General features: G+C 39.0%; 1 protein-coding gene across 1 annotated transcript in view; it reads left to right on the top strand.

Annotated features, from left to right (window-relative positions):
• Positions 1-20215, top strand: part of SMC5 (structural maintenance of chromosomes 5) — a gene marked incomplete at its 5' end in the record, with an annotated part of 40946 nt that extends 20731 nt beyond the window's left edge. The window contains 9 exons of the mRNA XM_010023940.1: positions 4021-4144; positions 6959-7081; positions 11741-11866; positions 12551-12646; positions 13045-13149; positions 13357-13476; positions 16777-16956; positions 17055-17150; positions 19964-20215. Coding sequence (XP_010022242.1) covers positions 4021-4144; positions 6959-7081; positions 11741-11866; positions 12551-12646; positions 13045-13149; positions 13357-13476; positions 16777-16956; positions 17055-17150; positions 19964-20104 — 1111 coding nt within the window. The remainder of the gene's footprint in view (positions 1-4020; positions 4145-6958; positions 7082-11740; positions 11867-12550; positions 12647-13044; positions 13150-13356; positions 13477-16776; positions 16957-17054; positions 17151-19963) is intronic.
• Between the last annotated feature and the right edge of the window lie 2530 nt (positions 20216-22745).

Genomic DNA, 22745 nt, shown 5'->3' with positions numbered 1-22745 from the left:
GGTTAAATCCTTCCCTTTGAAAAGAATAATTGCACTCTTTTAATTTTGAATCAGGGTAAGAATCCTGCCACAATTACAGACAAGGTTGTTCTGAGTTTTCTTCTATAATGTGGATGGTTTTCTGTAGAGATAGAAATTATTTAAATAATCCATACACTGAGCATAACTATTTTGAAATATTTATAATTGATATGATATCTGAATAAAGCAGGATATAATTTTGAAAGTAATACACAATGACAGAATCACTTAGGTTGGAAGGGACTTCATGTAGTCTGTAGTCTCAAAGCAGTGCAACATTAAATTCAGACCAGGTTTTCAGGGCTGTATCTGACTGCATCTTGAAAGTCTCTGTGGAGATCGTACAGCCCGTTTGGACATCCTGATTGATAGCTTGGTTGTCCTTATCGAGAAGAAGTTTCTGCTGGCATTGTCTGGATTTTTCTTATTTCATTTTATGTCTACTGTCTGCTATCCTTCCACTACACACCTCTTATAAGAGCCTGGTTCCATCCTGTCACTGGCTTCCTTGTGGGAAGGATAGTGGGGGGCTGCTGTTAGGTGTCCGAAAGCTGTCTCTTGTCCGGGGAGAACAAGCTGAGTGTTCTCATCCTGTCCTTGCAGGGCATGTGCTATAGCCCTTGACAATCTATGCTGACTGCTTTCCAAGTTTGTTCCAGTTGGTTGCAGTTTGAGGCAGGGGGATAAACTGGGTACAGTACTGGACAGAGAATAAACATCGCTCTTCTCCTGCCTGTGCTTCCGTTCATACAGTCAAGGATGCTGGAGTACCTGGCTACTGCCAAGGTACACTCCTGGCTTATGCTCAGTTCACTGGCTTACCAACACCTCAAGTGCTTCCCTGCAGAGCTTCTCCGCTGCAGTCTGTCCTGAGCCTGTATCACTGCCAGACCCACTTTCTTCCCAGGGGCAGGACTCAGTGTTTGTCCTTGCTGAATTTCATGGGCCTTTGGTGAACCCCCTTACTCCAGCCTCAGCAGGCCCCTCTGATAGGCAGGCCTACTGCTCCCCCCAGTTTAGTGTTGTCTGAAAACTTGATGAGAATGCCCTCTGCGGCTTTTTCATCTCTGTCAGTGATGTTAACCAGGACAGGTCCCAGGACTTAATGCTGTGTTATTCCACTTGATGCTGGTCTCCAGACGGAATGTAACAGACTAACCATGACCCTCTGAGACTGACCATCCAACTACTTTTTCTTCCTTTTCTTTTTTTTCTTTTTTTTTTTTTTTTTTTTTTAATAGTCTTCCATCCACCCAGACTGGATTTTTCCAATTTGAACACAACACTATTGTCGGAGATAGCATTGAAAAGTTAGTGGAATGAGTCTGGATCCAGCAGCCTGAGAGGAAAGTGGATCTGAGGCCACTTAATGCTCCCAGGTGCCACCACTCCTGAGTCTCTGCAGTAGACACATTCACACAAAGCACATCTAAACAGCAGCTATGTACATACTTACACATGGCCAGCCACCCAGCACAGATGGACTCAGAAAGAAATTGGATAAACACAGCACCAGTGGCCTCATCATGTTCCTACCCTTTCTGAACAAGACGGGAATCCCCTTACTGAGGCTCCCACGCATACATATGTGCAGCGCAGATCCCATCAGCAGCTGGGTCTGGTCACACTGAATCTGCACAGCAGCTGTCTCTGGACCTCAGTTTCCCCAGTTTCTGGTACCTGGACATGCAAACCCCCAAGGCTGCAGCCCTCTTCCTGTTGGTTGTATCAGCTGCCTCACTCACCCATGTGCACACACGTGCAGAACTGGTTGAGACTCCCTGGTTTCCCAGAAGCCAACTCCCTGGTCACATAGGCATACAAATGAGCAGACATAGCCATGGCTCCCTTTATGTCCCCCAATAGCCAGTACCCCTGTCGTCTTACTCTTAAATACATATGCATGCCAGCAGGTCTCACCTCTAGAGACAATAGATCTCATGGTCTCTGGCAACCAGGCTGGACTTCCTTGCTCCCTCCAATAGCCATTTCTTCTTGGGGCCTCACCCTTTGGCTCCCAGTCTACTTCACCTAATAGCTAGTCTGGCTTGCTCTTTTCAGTAGGCATCAGACATTCACTTGCACATTTGCACTTGTACCAGGTGCAGGCACCATGGACACATGGACCTCTGACCTGTGGTCCTACTGCAGCGGCTGTTGCTGGTGTTTCCAGTTACTGGCATCACAGACAGGCAAGCCTTCTCCTCTGACTTATGATCTGACTGTAGTTGCTTGCACACTGAATAGAGAGCCACTCACCCAGAACAAGAGTGAGAAATGCAATTAAATAAGAGAATGTGCTAATGGGGATGGCTGGACCAGCCAACTATTTTACATGGTTTTCTGCTATATTCCATAATGTCTCCTATACCCCAGGAAACAACCCCCGTCAGGCCAGAGAGTGCTGTGATGTTGACTTTCCTTGTTGGGTTTCACACCTTAACACTGGGGCTGAGGCTGTCCTGGGACAGGGTGTTCCCCTTTCCAAGTCCTTAATTTGTATTCCTTCTGATAAGGTGCCCCTGTGCTCCTCTGAGCTTACTGAGATGGGCCACTGGCCCCTCTCCCCCTTCCCTGCTCCTGGAGGGATGGGGAAGAGAATCAAAAGATTGGAAACCCCATGGCTTGAGATAAGAGCAGTCCAGTAACTAAGGTATAATACAAAACCACGGCTGCTACCACCAGTGATAATAATGATAAGGGAAATAACAAGGGGAGAGGATATAAAACTAAAAGGGGAAAAGGAAAAGAAAACAATAAATGCAAGTGATGCACAATACAGTTACTCACCACCTGCCAACTCATACCCAGGCTGACCCTAGCAGCGATCTGGGTCTTCTGGGTAACTGCCTCCAGTTTCTATACTGGGCATGATGTGCTGTGTTATGGAATACCCCTTTGGCTAGTTTGGGTCAGGTGTCCTGTCTCTGCTTCTTCCCAGCTTCTTGTGCCCCTCCTCACTGGCAGAGCATGAGATCAGAAAGCCCTAATGGGTAAGCGCTACTGAGCAACAGCTAGAGCAGTGTCATCAGTATTGTTCTCAGACTAAAGCCAAAACACAGCACTGCACCAGCTACTACAGAGAAAAGCAACTGTTACAGCTGAACATAGGACAGAATTTCATAGGCTGATGGCTCCTGTGATACACTTGGGGGTAACCAGGGTAGGGTTTTATTTGGGCTTCCGTACCTTCTATTGTCTGTTTCTCCTTTTTGGGTATGCAGGTGAGCTTTTATCAGATAACCTAACAGAAAGCCTTGGTAAAGCTGAAGTAAATGGCAACCACTTGATCTGTCGTTATCTGGTGGTTTTACAATTGCATTCATTAGGTATGATGATTACCTGTGGTAAATGCTTGGTATTTCTTCCTGATCACCTCCCTTATGCCCCTACAATTGTTTTCCAAGGAGATCAAAGTAAAAATGATTAGTTTGTAGTTTCCTGGATCATCCTCTTGATCTGTTTGGTCATGTTTTTAAGATCTTCAAATGCTTTGCAGCTCGTTAAACATTATTATTTCATATGAAGTTCTTCAGAATTTTTACTCATTTTAAACCACATTTTTCTGCAGTAAGTTGAGGACACAGTTGGGTTTTTTTTTGATAGTGTATGTAACAAGAACTAAGCAAACCTCCTGAACTCTCTTAAGTTGTATCATTGCAAGGAGCTAGCAGCAGCAGAAAAATGTTATCCTTACATATATTTATTTATTTATTAAGCTTTTTAATCTGAAATCTACAGAGTAAAGGATTATGGTTGCTGAGTGATAGCCTTAGTAGCCAATATCGGAGTTTCTTTAATTATGATTTTGTTTTTGGTCTTTTGAATTTCTTAGGTTTAAAGTGCATAGATTGGGAATGTCTTCAATGTGTTTGGAATGTTTAGGTGTCAGATTCCTAGTTTTGTTGACTGTTGCTTCATCACCAAGATAAAGATTTTTTTATATTTTGTACAGTTTATTTTTAATCAGGATTAATCACATATTGATTCCTCCCATAGTTTAAGACAGCTGGAACAAGATGCTATTGACTTAGAGGAGCAGTCTCAACAGGCAGATGTAAAGGTCAAGGAAATAAATAACCAAAAAGCAGGACTTGTTACTGAATTAATGCAGCTCATAAAGGTAAGTATTTTTAACTTGGTATATGTTCCGCTATTGAGAAAAGTCCAATTATTGTAATTCAAGGAGGAGGTACATGATATTTGGATGTGTTGCTGTGAATGTTTATAAGCCATCTTGCTTCAAGATAACATCTTTTGAAGCTTTTATGATCTTAAACTTGTTCATCTGTTGTTGATTTGATTTGTAGATCATTTGCTTGTGTTGATTTACACTTTCAGGGGCTGAAGTCTTACAGTCCATGATTCAATTCAGTAAACACAGGAACAAACTAGGAAATCGTTTTGGCCTGTACATTTTCAGAATGTTCATAATGCTGTGAACTCTTCCTTTCACCCTAGTTCAAAATGCTTTTTTTCTTTCTATTAAAAAAAAAAAAGTGAAGCATTAGTCATGTGAAAAATTGGCCAGAATCTGTAAGGATCCATGATTGTGGAAGAGGGCTGGGATGTGAAAAGTACTTGAATCTCAGGCTCCAAAGTTGTAATGTTTTCTTTAATTCGAAAAAGAAGAAAACATTCTGAACTTAATTGTTGCTTTCTTTTAGCCTGTAAACCTTAGTAATGGGAGCTGCCAGAAAGTGAAATTTCTTAACTAGGAACTTTTCTTAACTAAGGAACAAGAAACAGTTACTTTTAGTTCTAAGGGAATCTGTGCATTTGCACTCAGCAGAAAGAACATTGCCATTCTTGCAGCCTCTTTGGACGTGTATGCTTTTCCTTTGCCATGCCTTACTAATGCTGTAATGTGTTCTTACTTACCCTTGAAGAGTTGAGTATTACCTGTGAAGTGAGGGCAATTTCAGTACTTTCATTGTTGGTATTTACATGGTAAATAACGAAATAAATGCTCCTATTGGGTAGGCTGTTTCTGTTGGCTGATAGGCATGGACTGCAACAATTGGAGTGTTTCAGATACCACCTTTGGTCAGCTAGCCAAACCAATTTTGAAATGCCAAAGGACAGAAAACATCTGCCATGTTGAAAGGGTTGCTTAGACTCTAGATTATGTTACAGAACTTGTGCATGTAATAACAGTACTGAAAAGTAACTCTTCAAAATGTGTGCAAATGCTCTATATTTAAGAGAAATGTCTAGAACATGCTTCTGAATTTTCTTTTTTTTTTTTTTTAAATTTGATGCTGATTTCCGAGCACATAAACTGTCCCAAGTGTGTTGCTTTTGTAAAGTGCACCTGGCGTTGTTTACTGACTGCTGTATGACTTGCCTGAAGAAGTGTCTTAATCTCTTTCTACCTAGTATAGAAAAACAAATTTGACACATACTGGGTATTTCTCAGTATACCAGCGGTATAGGGGAACAAGGATGATAGTTGCTTGAAATAGTTATATTGATTACCAAAGGGATTTGTTTCAGTGGTGTGTCAGCTTAATTTTTATATTTGGCATACTGTAGGAAATACATGCTACTACATACTGAAGAGAAGAAAATGGTTCGATACAAGAAAGATGTTTCATTAAAATTATTGAAATCTGTACGTTTCTGGTCATCCCCAAACCAAACTTCATGAACGCTTCTAAGTTTGTGTGTCTTTGTACTTTTCCAATAGGTTTTGTAGTTGTGCTAGCTGTAGGCTATTAAAGTGATAAAAAATTGGGCAGTCATATGTTTTAGGCATACTCATTTCTGCCACAGAAGGAAATTTAAAACACGTGTAGGGTTTTTGTGTTTTAATATGTGTTGGCAAATTTACACAAAGATGTGCCAGACTGTACCTGGAACATACCTAATATACATTAGTACTTTACAACCAGTTACAGAAACAGCCTTGTTCCACCGTTTCAGATTCTGGCACTGGTTTTGCATGTAGTTCTCTTTGCGTTGTTGTATTTGAATAACCTTTGTCCATTTTTCACCTTCTTTTATCTTGACTTTATTCAGTTTACTTCCCTTACAATGACTGGAAACAAATAAATAGTAAAGTCTCAGATCTTGGCTCACTATTGTGGTCAGGAGCTAACACTGAGAAAATTTCATCCTACAGGTCCCCTGCAGTTGGAGCAGGCCAACAGTTGGAACCTTGTTCTCCTTTTCTCCTTTTCATTAAGAGAAAAGATTCTTTTCTTGAGGGAGAGAGGGGATGTTTGTTTATTTGTGGTTTTTTATGATTGGCATATTATAAACTGGTGTTCTCAGTGCCCCATAATTTGAGGTTTGAAGCTGCCCTTCACACAGTCAAGAATATGTTGCTAATTCCTAAGGTTGACTCAGGAATTTAAAGCACCAACCATTTAATGTCAAAGGTGTTAGACCAGGTTCTGGAGATCACCAAAACCTGTTACGAAACTTCCAAAATAGAGCATCCTTTTGTTGTCATATGCTGTTCCAGTTAAGATGCAAGACGCTAGAGTCACTGTCAGTCATCTTGTCAGTGAGAGAGACGTGTATCTTACGTGTTTATTTTTTGACCTTTTTCCATCTCTGTGTGTGACTTACAAAGACCACCAAAATCTACCTGTTTTATTCTGTCTCTGAGAAAGAATTGAGATGGCTTTGTCTTTTCTTGCATTTCGTATGTCAGAGCATGTGCTTTTTTGGTGTAAAATGGTTTTGTTGCAATTGAGATATGTATGCTTACAGATTAAAAGTAGCCGGGGACTGTACATCTTGAAGAACGTGCATCACCAATAAATCACCTTTCTTTTTTCACTGAATTTGTTGGAGAGCTGAACAGTGTATGAGATTGTATGGTATGACTAAAAAAGTGATCAATTCTGACGCTTGAAAGTGATTGTATCAGTCTTGAGTGTCTTGTGGGGAGGAAAAAAACAAAGACATTTTCTGTTTTACTGTGTAGAGCTGCGTATCACTGAACATCCTCAAGGCGGATTTGATTCTTCAGAGCACTGCAGTGGCTGCTGAGAAGATCAGACTAGAATCAGAGTATAAAGCTGCAAGTGGACAGCTAAAAGCCGCAGAGGTAACCATTTCTATGAATACTGGGTTATCTACTATGAAAGCATCTTCTGTGGAAGCCTTTGTAGAGAAAAGGATGCTTCTGTGTCTGTGTTAGTACTGCTAAATATTTAGCCTTGATTTCTGTAGTTTGACTTCAGCCTCTTCATTTAAAGCTGAATAGGAACTTTGTCTTTCTCAGCTAAACCCGCGAAGCTTCTGCGAACATACTCTGAACCGTCATCATGTCCTGGATGTTTTTATTATAATGCATGGTGTGCATAAAAACACTAGCTGTCATTTGGAAGTATTAGTTTTCTTCCAAGTTTGTCATAGGCAAGTAGCCCCAACCCACACAGGAGATGCAAGCTCAAGATGAACCAGAAAGTACTCTATCAGAGTAAGGCTGTATCCCTTCTTTGGAGGGGAGAGAGAGAGAAGAATAAATGATCATTGTATTGATCATATTAGGAAGCTATGTTGTGTTGAGGGAAAAAGACAAGTCTGAGAAATTAGTTCCAAAGACATGCTCTTTTTGAAGAGCAGAGGATGCTGTGATATCTCCTGGATTGGTCAATTTTTGTGTTCGTGCAATAGTACGATCTTTCAGTGTACTGTGGGAAAAAACTCAAAGTACAGGATGGTAAGTTTTTTCCTTCTCTGAGTATTCAACTGCATCTTAAGTTTTCACATACACGGAAGTCCGAAGCTTCTCCATATACTGCATTTTGAGTCTTTGAATTAAGTCTTTAGCCCCTTTTTTTGGAAGTTGTCTTTCCTGTATTGTCCTGTGAATTACAGATGTTGTACACTTTGTGGTTTATTTCTTACTTTCTGCCTTAGGAGATGCATTTTGATGGGAAAAGCTCTGCATTTCTTAACTTCATCTCAAATTCAGTGTTACTTGAAATTGTGTTTAAATTGGGCATTCTGTCCAACTTCTAAGTGGCTTTGGCTGTGATATTTGTTTTTCGACAGCAGTTGAAAGCTGCTGTGAGTATGCCATCGCAGCATTTCAAGGAAGTCTTGAGAACAGCTGCTACGTGTTTTTATAAAATAAATAAACCTGCAAAAATGAGGAAGCCAAACAGAAATGAGCATGTTGTACAAAAGCTGTATAGTGTACATCTTAGTACAACTAAGAGATCACGTATGTTCCTTTTGTGAGGTCTTGGCACTGGGATACTGTGGAGAAAGCAGCATGTTTGTTGCTTTATAGTGGGGTTTTTTAACCATTTAGGTTAAGGCCAAAAAAAGTACATGGTTTTGAACAAGTCAGGTTAACAGCAACAGATTTCTGGGGTTTGTATTATTATCACTGAAGTTCAAGTGGGAACCTCAGTGTTATTGTAACAACTCCTTGGTTTTAATTTATTTAGTGAACCTAAGAAGCAAATCTGTGTTTGTGACCCATACTGAACATTAGGGAGGATTGTTAGCCCCATCTGCTCATTAGATAATTGGCACAGTTGCCTGCATGTTTATGATGGTTGTTTGAAAGAGTCTTGCTAATTGTCTTGCTTTGATAGCTTGTTAATTTTCAGGTTCATTTGATGCGAATTTGTTTAAATAATTGGCATTAATACTCAGTATGTATATTGCAGCATTTGCTCCTTAAGCCAAGTTTTAAGAAAATACAGATTCTGTTTTTGTATGGATAAATTTCCAAACTTCAAATAATTAAATGCCATCACCAAACATGTGTTTAAACACAAATTCATGAGAAAACATTGGCTACTGGTAACCGTATTTTCTTTAAAGAGCTTATTTTGAACAAAACCGGTTGCGGTGCTGATAGGCACAACACAATACCAGTTGCTGTGCATACAGAGTATAACTGGTTTCTGCTGTTGGGTAGGGGTGTTTCAGGAAGCTGTAATCACAGCCCCACACTAGTGCAGAGCTTTCCTGAAGTACCTACGTGAAGCTCTTTCCAAGTTGGTTCTTATGGTGTTGGTTGAAACAAATGTAAAGCTCTGTCTAGGCTGTGATTTTTCGTGGTAGCATCTCTGTTCAGAATGGTAACTTGTTCTGTTCAGAGTTACTTTTTTAACTAGGTTGTTTTATTGAGTCACTGTAAGGAAATCTACAGAAACTTTAACATGCACTTTTGAATATATAGGAGGGAGAAGAAATAAAAACTTGTGTATTTTTATTTATTTATATTTATCTATGTTTTATTTAATGTGTGGCCATGACAATCAGCTGGCAAAGCTGAATGACAATTGAGACTTACCTTGTTGAGCTTTCAGTGCATTTATTCTAGTACTTTCTTCATAACCACATCAAGTATCTATTGCTTCCCAGTCTTCCTGTTGAATGCTGAGGTTTTTCTCTGCCCACTCATTTTCCTTTTTACATCCTGAAGAATTTTGTTTGCCTTAGGCTTGGTCAGGCATATTCAATGTTGAATCTATTTCAGGTTTTCAGTGTTTAGAGAGAAACTCGAACTCTTGTTTCGTGCAGCTCTGCAGGGTTTCAAGTGGGAGCTGTATGTACAATTGTGAGCTGAGATTCCCCACTTTAGATGAGTCAAAGTTGACTTTGTCTCTGGAGTGGTCAAACATGTAAGAATAAATTGATGTTTCTTGTATGAAAAAAATATGGGTGTGATGTCTTTCACTGGAGCCTTTGCCTTTGTTACCATGAGGTCAAACACATTTCAAATGAAGCCAGTTGGTTTTTAGATTTCTGGGATCCAAAATACAGTTCGGTTTTAAATTAGAACTTTCTAAAATGTTCCCAAAAATGTTATTAAATGCATTATAGGGCATATGCAAATATGTAATGGAATGTAAGTGTTGTGTTGTACAGTTCTATTTGTGTTAATTCAGAATTATGTAAGATCTTGCCTGTAACCAAAAGGAGGGCCATCTTCCACTTACTGCTGTTTTATGTATATAGATGTAATGCCAGTCCTTCTTGCCCTTCCATGTGACATTTCCTTCTTCCTCTACTGTAGACTTAGGGAGGGGGTGTAGAGTCTGAAAAAGGCCTTTATTTTAATTCTTTTTTTCTTTTTTTCACTTCTGAAAGCGTAACAGTGTAGAAAAATATCTTCACACTGTTGTTGTAGTTTGTGAAAACTGTGAAATGCTTACCTCTAATGCAAAATCTATTTCCTAGTATTCAGTGGAGGAAAGGAAAAACCGTTTTGAGTTCAGACATGCTGCAGAGACCAGCAGCCGTAATTCTTGAGTGAATATAAGAACTTCATGGATGATCACTCATGGTAGTATCTGTTACTACTGTGTCTGTTGTATTTAGTAAATAAAGATTAAATTGTCAGGAAGTAATGTGATTTGCTATTGGTGTCTGTGTCCTGTACTTTAAAAATGTGGAATAAGCCTTGAGCGAACTGTATGCTCTTCAAATGAACGCTTCAGGTTTGGATTTTTTTTTTTTTTTTTTTTTTTGCCACTGGAGGGCTCCCATATTTAGCTGAAGATCACAACAATAAAAATTGGGAAGATAAAGCTCTCCAAAGTGTAGGAACGTAACTAAACTTTCCTAACTGTTAGAAGAAAGTTCTGAAGCAAAGTATTGTGTATATGGATTATGAGTTAGAATTTTGTTACTTCTGAAAACTCTGTATTCCTGTGGTGTAACTATTTCAAAGACATATTGCATGTGTAATCACGGAGTAAATGTATAGTAAAATAACTTGGATTAAAAGTTCCAGTATCTTAGTATGTATTGGTATGTACACCTTTTTACTCTTAAGTGCCTGGAGCTCCCAGCTATCTCCAGTTGGGTGCTCACCTGAGCTGGGAGACAGCAGCAAGCTGTTGCTCCCAAGCACTGCCAGCTTGGCATTTGGAAGCAGCAGACCTGCAGTAGGGATGACGTGTATAAGGATAAGCGATTGAGATTTCTGTGACACAGGGGAAGAGATACTTCTGTCCAGGTTTTTGACTGAATACTGCTTATTTGAGATAATCTTTAGCTCAGTGTTTCATGAAGGTATTGTGTTTTGTGTATTGTATTTTAACTACTGTTGTGATAACACTGTATTATTAAAGTAATAGAGAAAGGTTGGCCACTTACCTGTAGAAAGTTCCAAAGAGTTTAGCCTTGAGACCACTGTTGAAAACCAGAAACTACCTGCTTTTTACTTACTTTTCAGCACTAGTTTGAAAATTATGTGTGTTTCCATTTTTTATTTTGCTGGCTGTATTACAGAGGTGGAATGTGAAGCAGCAAAGGAAGTACTTCTGATTGTGTAATTATGGTGTTTACTCTCTAAAATTTCAGCTAATATATATTGTTCAGTGTACATCCTGTTCACTGTGTTCTCCCAAGCAGATAAATACAGTTGAATGGGAGCTAATAAAAAATAAGGCTCACACTAGCTGTGTTTTGGTGTATAGGGAATTTCCTGTAAAACAGTCTATTTTGAGACATATATTGGATCTACATGCACAGTTGTCTAGTTGAGAGAAAATAAATTTGGCTGTATTACAAGAACATGCTTTTGATCAGTCTACTTTGGCATCTGTTGACTTCAAGCAGAGAGGCAGAATTGAGTTCTGTGTGTTGAAACAGATTTTCGATCTTTAAGCAGTCTGATTTCACCTTCATTCTCTGATTTAGAAGTTTGTTGCCAGTGTGCTAGTGTCACCTCTAGAAAGTTATAATAAAGTAGAAAAATGTGGTTTAATGTCTTCAATATCTTTTCTGACAGCAACGATTTCGTGAACTGGATGACAGGAAGCGAGTTCTTATAGAGAACTGCAAGGAATTGCTGAAAAAAGCTCAACAGGTCTGCAAACTGGGTCCGGATGAACATCTTCCAAAAGAATTTCAAACTGTATGTACAAAACAAAGTCTCCACATACCTCTTAAATTTTGGATGTTGTCCAGTATTCTAACTTTTCCAGCCAAGAATATTATGTCTTTATATTAGAAGGCTACCAGTAAAGGATCATGTGTACTTCTGTTAGTTTTGCTTCATATATTGTCACTTACCCTTTTAAAGTACCTTTAAATAGTGCTGGGATATCTTCTGACTATCACTTCATTCTGTGCACAGGGGAGAGAAAATTTGATCTGAAATTTCAATTAAAATCCATAGTCTTGTGTTCACACAAATAATTAGAGACCATAATTTTTAGCTTCTTGATCTAATGGAACAGCACAAAAGAACTGAAGTCTGGGCCCACCTTCTTACCTGGAGGTCTTCCCAGCCTCTAGAAGTATTTGCATGGCTTAACTAGCATAGCCACTGACGTATACTAAATCTGTGAGCATTTGTACCTGCCCAGGGTGGGCAACTAAGGAGCAAGTAATTGTGGATCTGTGACATAGTAGCGCTTCAAGCCTTCTTTCTGTGTCCAGAAATGTTTTTGATGGAATCTTGCTATGTTAAATTTTGAATATGTGACATCCTAATTAAAACTAATGGAATATTTTATGGCTTATTCAATTTCTTTCTAGCAAAGTTGAATTCTTCATTAGCAATTGCTGTGTAACACATGCATCTTCTCTCTTGTAGGCTTTTCAGGCTCTTCCGGCCACATTGGAGGAAATTGATGCTTTCCTGAATGAAGAGAAAACTAGGGCCTCCTGTTTCACAGGCCTGAATGCTTCGGTATGTTCACTGCTTTCTCTGTGCTCTCCCTTCCTCCCCCTCCACCCATATTGTACTTGCTTCCCACTCTGTGTTAGATCTCTTGGTATAATAAGCTAGACAGCAGGAACAATGTGCTGTAAATGCCAGATTCTGCATCTATTAGAATTTTAAGTAGGTTCTTCCAAAAGAACAGTGTGTTCTGTGCGTTTTTTAAAAAAAAAAAAAAGTTGCAGTAACCTGAAAGAAGCAATGCTTTACAGTTTCTTTGCTTTAAAGCTAGAAATGGTTCTTGTTCAGTGTGCAGTGCAATAATCTATAATGGTACTGAATTGAATCAGTGTAGTGTGATATTTTTACAGTCAAGGTTAGAATTGGCAAACATTTTATTGACTGCTTGGAGTTTTTTATTTTGGCAGGTTGTTGAAGAATATGTTAAGCAGACACAAGAAATAGAGCAGCTGACAGTATATCTAGAGGAAAAGAAGAAAGAATTGGACAACTATAGGCAAAACATTTCACAGGTAATGGCTGAAATTATCACTTACGTATCAGTATGTCTGTTTGAATAGAATGTATGTACAGAAATAAAGGGTAACATTCCAAGTAGTCTTGAGTGTAAACTGAGATGTTCGCTTCTCTAATTATGACTTTTTTTTTTTTTAAAATGCTATCTCTAAATGAAAATTCAGTTATTAAAAATTGATTTACCTGGATATGTATACTTCTAGGTCAAAGAAAGGTGGCTAAATCCTTTGAAAAAGCTGATTGAGCAGATTAATGAGAAGTTCAGTAACTTCTTCAGTGATATGCAATGTGTTGGTGAAGTTGATCTTCATGTGGAAAATGAGGTATGATTTATTTTTCATATGGAAGAATAACATTCATATTTTCATGCCTTGAATGTCTGCAGGGATGGAGCTTCCACCACCTCTCTGGGCAACCTGTGCCAGTGTTTTACTACCCCCATTGTAAAGAATTTTCTCCTCACATCCAATCTGAATCTTCCGTCTTCCAGTTTAAAACCATCACCCCCTGTCCTGTTGCAGCAGGCTCTGCTGCAGAAGTCTCTCCTCATCTTTCTTATAGGCCCCTTTTAGGAACTGAAAGGCCACAATAAGGTCTCCCTGGAGTCTTCTCTTCTCCAGGCTGAACAACCCCAACTCTCACAGCCTTTCCTTACAGGAGAGGTGCTCTATCCCTTTGAACATTTTTGTGCCTTCCTGTGGACCCTTTCCAACAGGTTGGATCCATATTTTTCTGTACTGAGGGCTCCAGAGCTGGACACAGTACTCCAGGTGGGGTATCACCAGAGCAGAGCGGCCTGTTAAGCGCTCAGTAGCATTTGTAGGCATGGTTTACCTCTGATAAAGAGTTTAAAGCATCTGCAGTACCCTGGGGAGAAGTATTCAGAGCAGTGGGCTGAAGAGAAATTGGGTATTTTGTTTTAAATTGATCTCTAATGACAATTTTAAGACTCTTGTATGCAATGCATAGACCCCAGAATAGTGAAAGTTGACATTTAAACATTTTTTTGGTGTTGTAAATTACTTGAGCAGCTTTTCTTAAAATTTTTGAAGTGGTAGTTATTATTGGAGGCAGAACAGTGAGTGACTGACAAGGCTCTTTACATGAACTGCATAAAAATGTTTATGTAGAAACTAGTATTATGAAACAGTAAGACATTAAAACATGGACTTTCCAGTTCTTTTGATAGTTAGCTAGAGAGTTGGATCCCTATCACACCAGTATCATCTTCTATGTAAAAGTAAGCTGGGAGAGGGTACACATGAAAATAGTAAAGCAAAGGCAGTCTGGACTGTCATTCTGAATATCTTCTTTGGAAAGTTTTGCTTTTCTCTTGCAAAGATGTCACAAATATTTTAAGAGATTAGTTAGTGATACTGTGCCAATGACTAAAACTTTCCTCAAGGGATCAGTGCATATAATACAGAGAGGTGGGTAATCTGTTCTAGAGCTTGGATTCCTTCCTTACCTTTCTTCTCTGCAGATGGCTCTTTTGCCCTGATCTGTAAATATCAAGAGAGAGATGCTTGAGGCGTCTTTATTAGAAATATTCTTGTGACGCTGAAGTTCAAGCCTCTGTTAGCCTGTCCTGCAGGAACCTTGAGATCTGATGATGTATGTCCTTGGTGATAGTACCTACTGTGTGAAGCACTTCACTAGGTTCTTCCTTGACTTCATAGCAGAAACCTTAGTGAATGTTCTAACTTTCCTGGTAGCACTTGGTAGTGCTGTTCAGAATAATTCAGAGTAGTAACCCTCACCTTCCTCGATTCCCCACAGGGAGTTTTGAACATCATTCTTGGCAGGTCCTGGAATATCTGTGAGTTACAGGAACTGGCACTCCGAGTAGTCTGGCAAGAAAGGCCTTACTTTCTGATGCCATCGCAGCTGTGCCAGAGGGTGGGTCATCTTTACTGGAGGTTTTGCTAGCCTGCACCTTGTACACTTCTCCAAGCCTAGTTTCAATCTGTGCCAGTGCAAGTGAAAGTCCAGTGGGCCTACAGAGGCCTTGGGTCCTGTACTTCATTTCTCCTTACATGAAGCTGTTGTGTGATGTCCCTCAAGGATTGACAGTTCCATGTTTCTGTAACACTGGAACACCAGAAGCACCAGGGGTTTGTAGTACATGAAAGTAAATACCAGTATCAGACCTTACATTTTCCAGTCTTGAGGATGTTTGTCTGCCTGCAGGTGTAGTAAAACACCAAAAGGTGGCTTGCTTTTCTGATTTAGCAGATGAGCTCATCTGAGAGGATTTAATAGATCCTCTTCGATGCTGGATGCTATCTGTTATGTACATTACTCATCCCAAAGCAAGACCTGAAGGTATCAAAGAAGCTGAAAATTATTCCTACAGACTTGAAGTTCCTTTTAAATCTTTTAAGGTATGGCTTACTTACTTCATGGTAAGTAGAAGACCATTTTAGACCTGTTCTTCATAAAACCCAGCCCTACAATGAGTCAGCCCTGCCAGGTCACCCAGGTTCATATGCCTATTGATGACTGGAGTATGTGGCAATCTGAATCAAACTGGAATGTGCCAGCTTCTGTGGGATGGGCTTCTCAATGTTTGTTTGTCAGGACTGTCCTTTCTGAATCTAGTATTCCAAGAGTAACCATGAGGAACCACCTCCACTCATTTCTGCTACTGTAGGCATTTCAACTGCATTACCAAAAGAGCACAAGTCAATTACCTTCAAGTGCAGGATATATATATCTATATCCATAGTGAATATAGATAGACCTCTTGAAACTCATGTTTGTGAAACTTTTGATTCTTTCCTGTAGGTCTCATTAAATTAATAGGTGCATATAAGGATTGCATCTTATGCAGACTAAATGGTAAGCAGTCAGTATGGGTTTTCAGCACTCAGGATTGCATTCCCATTCCTGCACTGAATTTACCTGAACTTCAGAAATACCAACAAGTACTTGAAAGATTTCTTCCTTGATTCATGAACGTATTTCCTTGGGTGGGTTGTCTTTTGAACCACATGGGTTATTCCCAGACTAAGACTGCTGATAAGTGTCAGTTTTCTGTTAAAAGAAAAGGCCAAGGTTGGAATCCATGTGTGGTTTTCCTGACTGAGCATGAAAGTGAAATTTCTGTTATGGTGGATTTTGTATGGGTTTTGTATCTCAATCTACTAGTGGAGGAAAAGTGAAGGATTTAATTAGACTGCACTTTAGGAGGTTTGGATGGGATTTTAACCTACACACACACCCCACCACCCTCATCACCCCACTGTTCAAGTTGATAGGATCATGGACCCTAATGCATTTTTTTTCCAGTGAATTTATAGGGGTATTGCTTTGCCCTTTTTCTAGCCAAGAATTTTCCTTCTTGTCGCTGTTGTTAAGATTAAATCTTCCTTACCAGTTATTAGAAATTAACAAATCACTGTCACAGGGAGAGAGTTGTGTTAAAAATTCTCTATCTAAGAAGAACAGATCAGAGTTAAGGAAAATATATAAAACCGAATTCATAAATTGACACTAAGTTGAACCTGACTAGGTCATAGACCCCTGTAGAACATTTGACATAAATTTCCTTCAATTTGTATGTCGTTATCAAATAAGCTGTAGTACAAGAAACTGAGTTTAACAGGTATTGGTTTTTATAGGAGGAGTACGACAAGTATGGAATTCGCATTAGAGTCAAATTCCACAGTAGCACTGAACTTCATGAATTGACTCCATATCATCAGAGTGGAGGTGAGAAAAGTGTTTCCACTATGTTGTACCTGATGGCTCTACAGGAACTCAACAGATGTCCTTTCAGGGTTGTAGATGAAATTAATCAGGTGAGGATCAATAGTGCAGTACCTACCTCTTACTGTACAGATGCTTGTAACATAGTGGAGAGAGCAGACTTCTTTTTTTTTTTTTTTTTCTTTTTTAGGGTATGGATCCAATAAATGAGAGAAGAGTTTTTGAAATGGTTGTGAAAACTGCTTGTAAAGAGAGCACGTCTCAGTACTTCTTTATTACACCAAAGGTGCGTGGCAGAAAATGAAAGTTTAATATGTAGGAGAGTTGAGTTTTGTGTTATATCATCCCTGTACACAATGCAAAACTTATCTCTGTTTTACTGAAGAACTTCGTATTAAAAGTTAACTGTAAGGGAATTTGTCCATCTTAAGGACAGTCCTGGCAAGAATTCAGACAACTTACACAAGGCTAACCTGATCATAAACACATTATGGAATTGTGGCCTCTGTGGAAGTATCACAAGTTAACCACCAGTGGACAGGGTACCATGTTACAAGGCTGTCAAATGTTATACCTCTAGCTTACAAAGAATTGGGATTGTAGCAGAGACCAGCTTCCAAGCAAGTCAGATAATGATATTGTAACAGTCTGGTGCTGCTGACATCAGAAGAACTAGGGAAGTCCCACCTTAATGGAGGAAAACTATTCAAGTAATAATTTGAAACTTACAAGCTCAGAAAAGGTCAGTGCTATGCTTTATGGAGAATGGCTTGAAGAGGACTTTTCAGTCAAGACTGACCAGTGCCTAATTGTGCTCTTCTGTTAAAATAAATTAAATATATATAATTGGCTTGCTAGATGATGAAGTAGTGTGATGCTATGGCTTAAAAGGACTAATAAGTAGGGTGACTGTTCACCTGCAGCTTTAATGGAGGCTAATCTTATGTTCAACTTGACCCAAGTCAGATTGAACCAGTAAAGGTTACTTGTACACCAAGGAGGCAGCATTCAGAAATGGGCTGTATGCTTTTTATTAAGATGCCAGTTTTCCTGCATCCTGTACTTCACTGTATCTTAGAAAATCTGGCTAGTACATGCTATTCTTATCTGTAAACAGCAGTTGAAGGACCTGAGAAAAGCCTCCTAGAGCATGTACCTGACTGAAAGTAGGAGGAAGGTGATGCTTTTTGCTCCTTTCAATCTTGGAGTATACTTACCTCCACACAGTTTGGTCATTTCCTGTCCATATTACTTCTTTTTTGTTCTGTGTGTTATCTGTTCCCTTTTGTCATCTTGCTATTTCTGTCCTTATTGGATCTGCTTTTCTGTGCTCTCTCCTACTTTGAAAGCAGTTTGGATATTAATAGGATAGGAATAGCCCTACTACCTGTAATGCTTCCCACATATAAGCACCTGTAGAACATGACTGACTAGGGTTAAGAGTATGTTTTAAAAGTTGTGCTCATTGTCAAATTCGTATGAATAGAGAAGGGGGAAAACTGAATGAAGAGCTAACTGGAAAGATCAGAGTAAAACTGAGAAAGCAGAAGTAAAAAAATTCAGAAGCTTAAAAACAATAATCCATTTAACATATGGTAAGAAGATGATCAAGGAATGTGTTGCATTACTGTTCAGCAGCAAGAGATGCATTTATGAAGAGGTGGCTGAAGGTATTTGTATTTCTTCTTTCCTCTCCCTCCCTCTCTCTTCTGCAAGTCAGTGGTCACCACAGTTAATATGGTGAAGTTGTAATGGCCTACCACAAAGAACATTATTGAGATAGCACTTCATGTAAAGATTTTAGCTGATGAGATAGTTTGAGTGGGCTGCATCAGAGGATAACTACAAGGCTGTACAGAGCAGACTGAGGAGAAAGCCAGACTCTGCTTTTCAAGTGGCTGACCTGTAGTTCCTAAGCCTATGCTGTATGTCATCACGTACTAGAAGAAAGCATGACAAATTGTCATACTAAGCTAAATTCTGTGTATGTATCCAGTGGATACAAGGAAAACTGTTATCATGGTTTTGTTCAGTATGTTGACACTTAACCCAGCTATATTTTTAAGCAAGCTACAGAATGGAAGAGGTATAGATTTAATATGCAGTAGAGTTGATTAAGAAATTTGTATTCTGAATAGTTATTTACTGTCAGAATGAGTAGATGAACTGATTGTGTTCCTTAGGAGTGAGTTGTGGGTTTGAAAATCAGTATTTTTAATACCAATCTATGCTGAAACAGATTACGTATATTAGACATGCAAATAACCATGAATGCTTCTTTGTGGTATAGCAGAATTAGAATTCAAAACAATCTGAGGTGAGGTAACTGTATTTTGAAAATGGAATGCATTTCAGAGCAGACAAGGAAATAATTTGGTATTTGAGTGGAAAAAATCAACAACAGCATTAGTTCTAAGGCGTACATGCCTAAATGACATGAGAAAAGTTACGTGGCTAACAAGCTGAGCGTTAATTGCAAGACGATTGCTGAAAGTCATCCTGAGCACTGCAGATAACCCTAGTTGGGCTTGTGCCTGACGAGATCTAGGCTACGGTAAGTGTCCACTTTTGGCTGTTATTCTTCAGAGAAGTAGTGCAGTGGCTGGAGTTACTCCAGCAGACAGCAAGATTCCAGAAGACAGCAGTGCAACTTCTTAAAAGTTTTTAAAGTTTTGGTTTTCCACTAGTGGAAATTGCTTAGTTTAGAGGTGCACAAGGCTGAAGAGAGAGAATTGTGCCCCAGTAACTCTACATCCTGCCCTGCCCTGCCCTGTCCTGGAAAAAACAGCTAATATGCTCTGCCTATTGTGGATATGGCAAAAAAGTAATGATCTCATTTGCATATGAAGTTAGAGGTACAAAGGTTTTTTTTAGATACCAGAATTTTTCTGTAGTAAGAATAGTGAGGTATTGAAATGAGTGGAGTCATTTGGGGCATTTCTAGGAACAAATGTGCGTCAGGTGTCAGAAAAGCTATAATCCTGTTGTATTGATGCTTTAAGCTCTGAGGCTTTAAGTAGACCTCCTTTACTTTTTTTAAGTAATGTGGAACATTTTGACATTCGTTATTTCGACTTTGGTTTTTGTGTTTTTCACCAGCTCCTGCAGAATCTCACTTACAATGACAAGATGACGGTGTTGTTTGTCTACAATGGACCTTTTATGCTGGAGTCAGTCAAATGGAACTTAAAGGCTTTCTGTAGGCGGCGGCGGCGACTTGGAAGGGTAGATAAACAGTGATACAGATATACATATGAATACATAGTGAGATATATATAAATGTATTCTGCTTCTGTAGAACTTTTTGAAACATCTGGCTTTCAAGACTTCAGATATTGTAAAAGATGAGAACTGCAAAGAACCGATTAAGAACTCTGATTCTTAAAACTTGTGTAACAGATTTGAAGTACATAACTTTTTCCCCAAAATCTTTCGTAGGGGCCTCTTTTTCCGAAGAACCTACTTTTTCTCAATAATAGTTTTAAATAAAAAGGAAATTTCTTGTATTTTGCTCTTTTATCGGTAATGTAGCATCAGAAGTACAGTTAATTTTTATAGATTATGCTGGACTAGTTCTGTGTCTGTGTTTTGTTTTTCATTTTTTTTTGTTTTGGAGGTTTTTTTTTTAAAAAGAAATTGCTTTTGATAATAGTGTTTCCTTAACACAGTAAAGTATATTCTCTGAAATATTCTTATTGAAATAGGAACTTTGAATGAAGAACATAATTTGTAGGAAGATAATGATTTGTAAATACACGTGTATTGATTTTTGTTTTGTGAAAACATACCTGAAGTTAATATAAAGAATGTATTATTTTTAGAGTAATATACTTTATTATTGTTATTTATTATTTTTGCACTAGTACTCCATTTTGTATTCCTGGAAGGATAAGGTCTTTATTTTTCTACCATGTCTCTCTCAGCAAGGAGATTGACAAAGCGCCAGGCATTTTTGAAGCTATGAGCTGATTAACTTGCAGAAGTAAAACTAAGCAATATGTAACTTTTTTGTTGCATTTATAAAGTAAAACTTGCTACATTTTTAATGACAGATGCAGCAAATAGTACTGGTGATTTCACACGTAAGCTAAAACCAGGAGGCTTTTTACAAAGGTTCAGTTGCGTTGGAGTGGTTGTACATGCAATGGCTTTTCAACAGATAGCCATAAAATTCATTAGTGGAGTTTTGACCATTGTTAAGCGTTTGCAAGTAGATATTATCAAAAAATGTTGAATACCAAAAAACCTCACAACACTTAATACCAAATTGTGAAGAGTATGATTGTTAAAGAAATGGAAACTACAACTGGTATGTGAAATGTCTGAAAAAAATTACCGAGTCCCAGGACACCATCTGAAAATACGCAGCATCCTTGTTTTCACAGGGGAGAGAGCCTTCAGTACAACTTCATACAAAATCTGGTGGCCACTTCATTTTGAGTGGGAGTTTTCTTAACAGCATCCTGTCAATGAACTTTGCCAGTGGAATTGGTATGTCAGGCTTTTCACGTTCGAATGAGAGAAACAAAATAGTCCCTCTGCAAAATATATGCTAGAATCTAGAAGGTTTTGGGTATTAAAAGTACTGCAATTCTTGGTCTGAATAGATGTGCGTTAAGGGAATAGAGAACTACACATTCTTCTGTCGCAGACCACTGTTGATCAATGGAGCAGTGTCTGTGAAATGAGTTCCTGCAGTAAGTTCCATGAGGATTAGTGTCCACACACAAATATTTGACAGAAGAACTAAAAGAGTGTGGAAACTTGGGCTGTAGTCCAGGGATTGAGTGGGCCACGAGAGTATCCTCAGGTTAATTTAGGCTACAAGCCTATCTATTCACTGTATTGCAAGATGGGGATTTTAAATGGGTTCTTTCATCTTCAGAATACTTCGCTTCTCCTAACCCTGAACTGTTAAGGTGATTTTGGTTTTGGATCGTTTTGGGTTTTTTTTTTTTTTTAATTGAATGAAAATACAGACATTCTGTTTAGTCTCTGAGGATCACTGTATGAGAAGTGTAATTTGTTTTCGGTGTCTGAATAAGTGAAGCTACTTACATGACCATGTGTTAGGACTCATTTTTTCTATGGCAAGACAGCACTATCTATTCTTAATGCTGTCATCTTAGAACTTCATGGGATTTCTTCAGAGTTCAGTTCCTTTCTCATGTTTCAGACTGAGACATATAAGTCTCACTTATTTCAAAAGGATGGCACTTCAGATCCTGTCCCAGAAATTGTCTTCTGGATGCATGCCTGCCATACTGCACAAGTGAAGACGATGACGGGCTTGTGGGTGTTCGCTTTTTCGTTAGAAGTACTTCAACTATTGACCAGAGGTCCTGATTTTGATGTATCTGGTTACAATCTTAGATGACACTGTCATTCACATTAACTTACCCCAGAAAGTGTAGTAAGCTGCAAACCTGTCACTGTCATGTTAGTGACCAACAGAGCTTCACAGTCCAGCAGCTCTGCTAGCTAAAGCCCTTAATGAACTGTAAAACCAACTTTGCGTATGAAAGCAGCCCTTGCTATTTACATGTGGGCTATACAACATGACTGTAACCTCCCATACCATGTTCCCGTTAGTAAGCTGCTAGTTCATGTGACAGATGCATCCCATCCGCATACAGAGGCCTCCTGGCTTCAGAGGAAGTTTTTTCAACTGGATAGTATATTCGACCATGAAAATCCACAGTCACTTAGTGCAGCTGCAGCGTTACCTTTCACTCCTTGCCCGCATACAGTGCCCTTCCAAGCTGCCAGCTTTCTTGCTGCTCCTGATGCTTTGCTACTGCTATTCAACTCCTCAGGGACTCTTGCTATAAAAACCTGTGGAGTTAATTTCAGTATAACTTTGAGGAGCGGGGGCGAGTGG

This window comes from Nestor notabilis, unplaced genomic scaffold (assembly GCF_000696875.1).
Source record: "Nestor notabilis isolate BGI_N333 unplaced genomic scaffold, ASM69687v1 scaffold7761, whole genome shotgun sequence".
In the NCBI taxonomy this organism is placed as follows: Eukaryota; Metazoa; Chordata; class Aves; order Psittaciformes; family Psittacidae; genus Nestor; species Nestor notabilis.
This window is presented reverse-complemented; position numbering and strand designations above follow the sequence as displayed.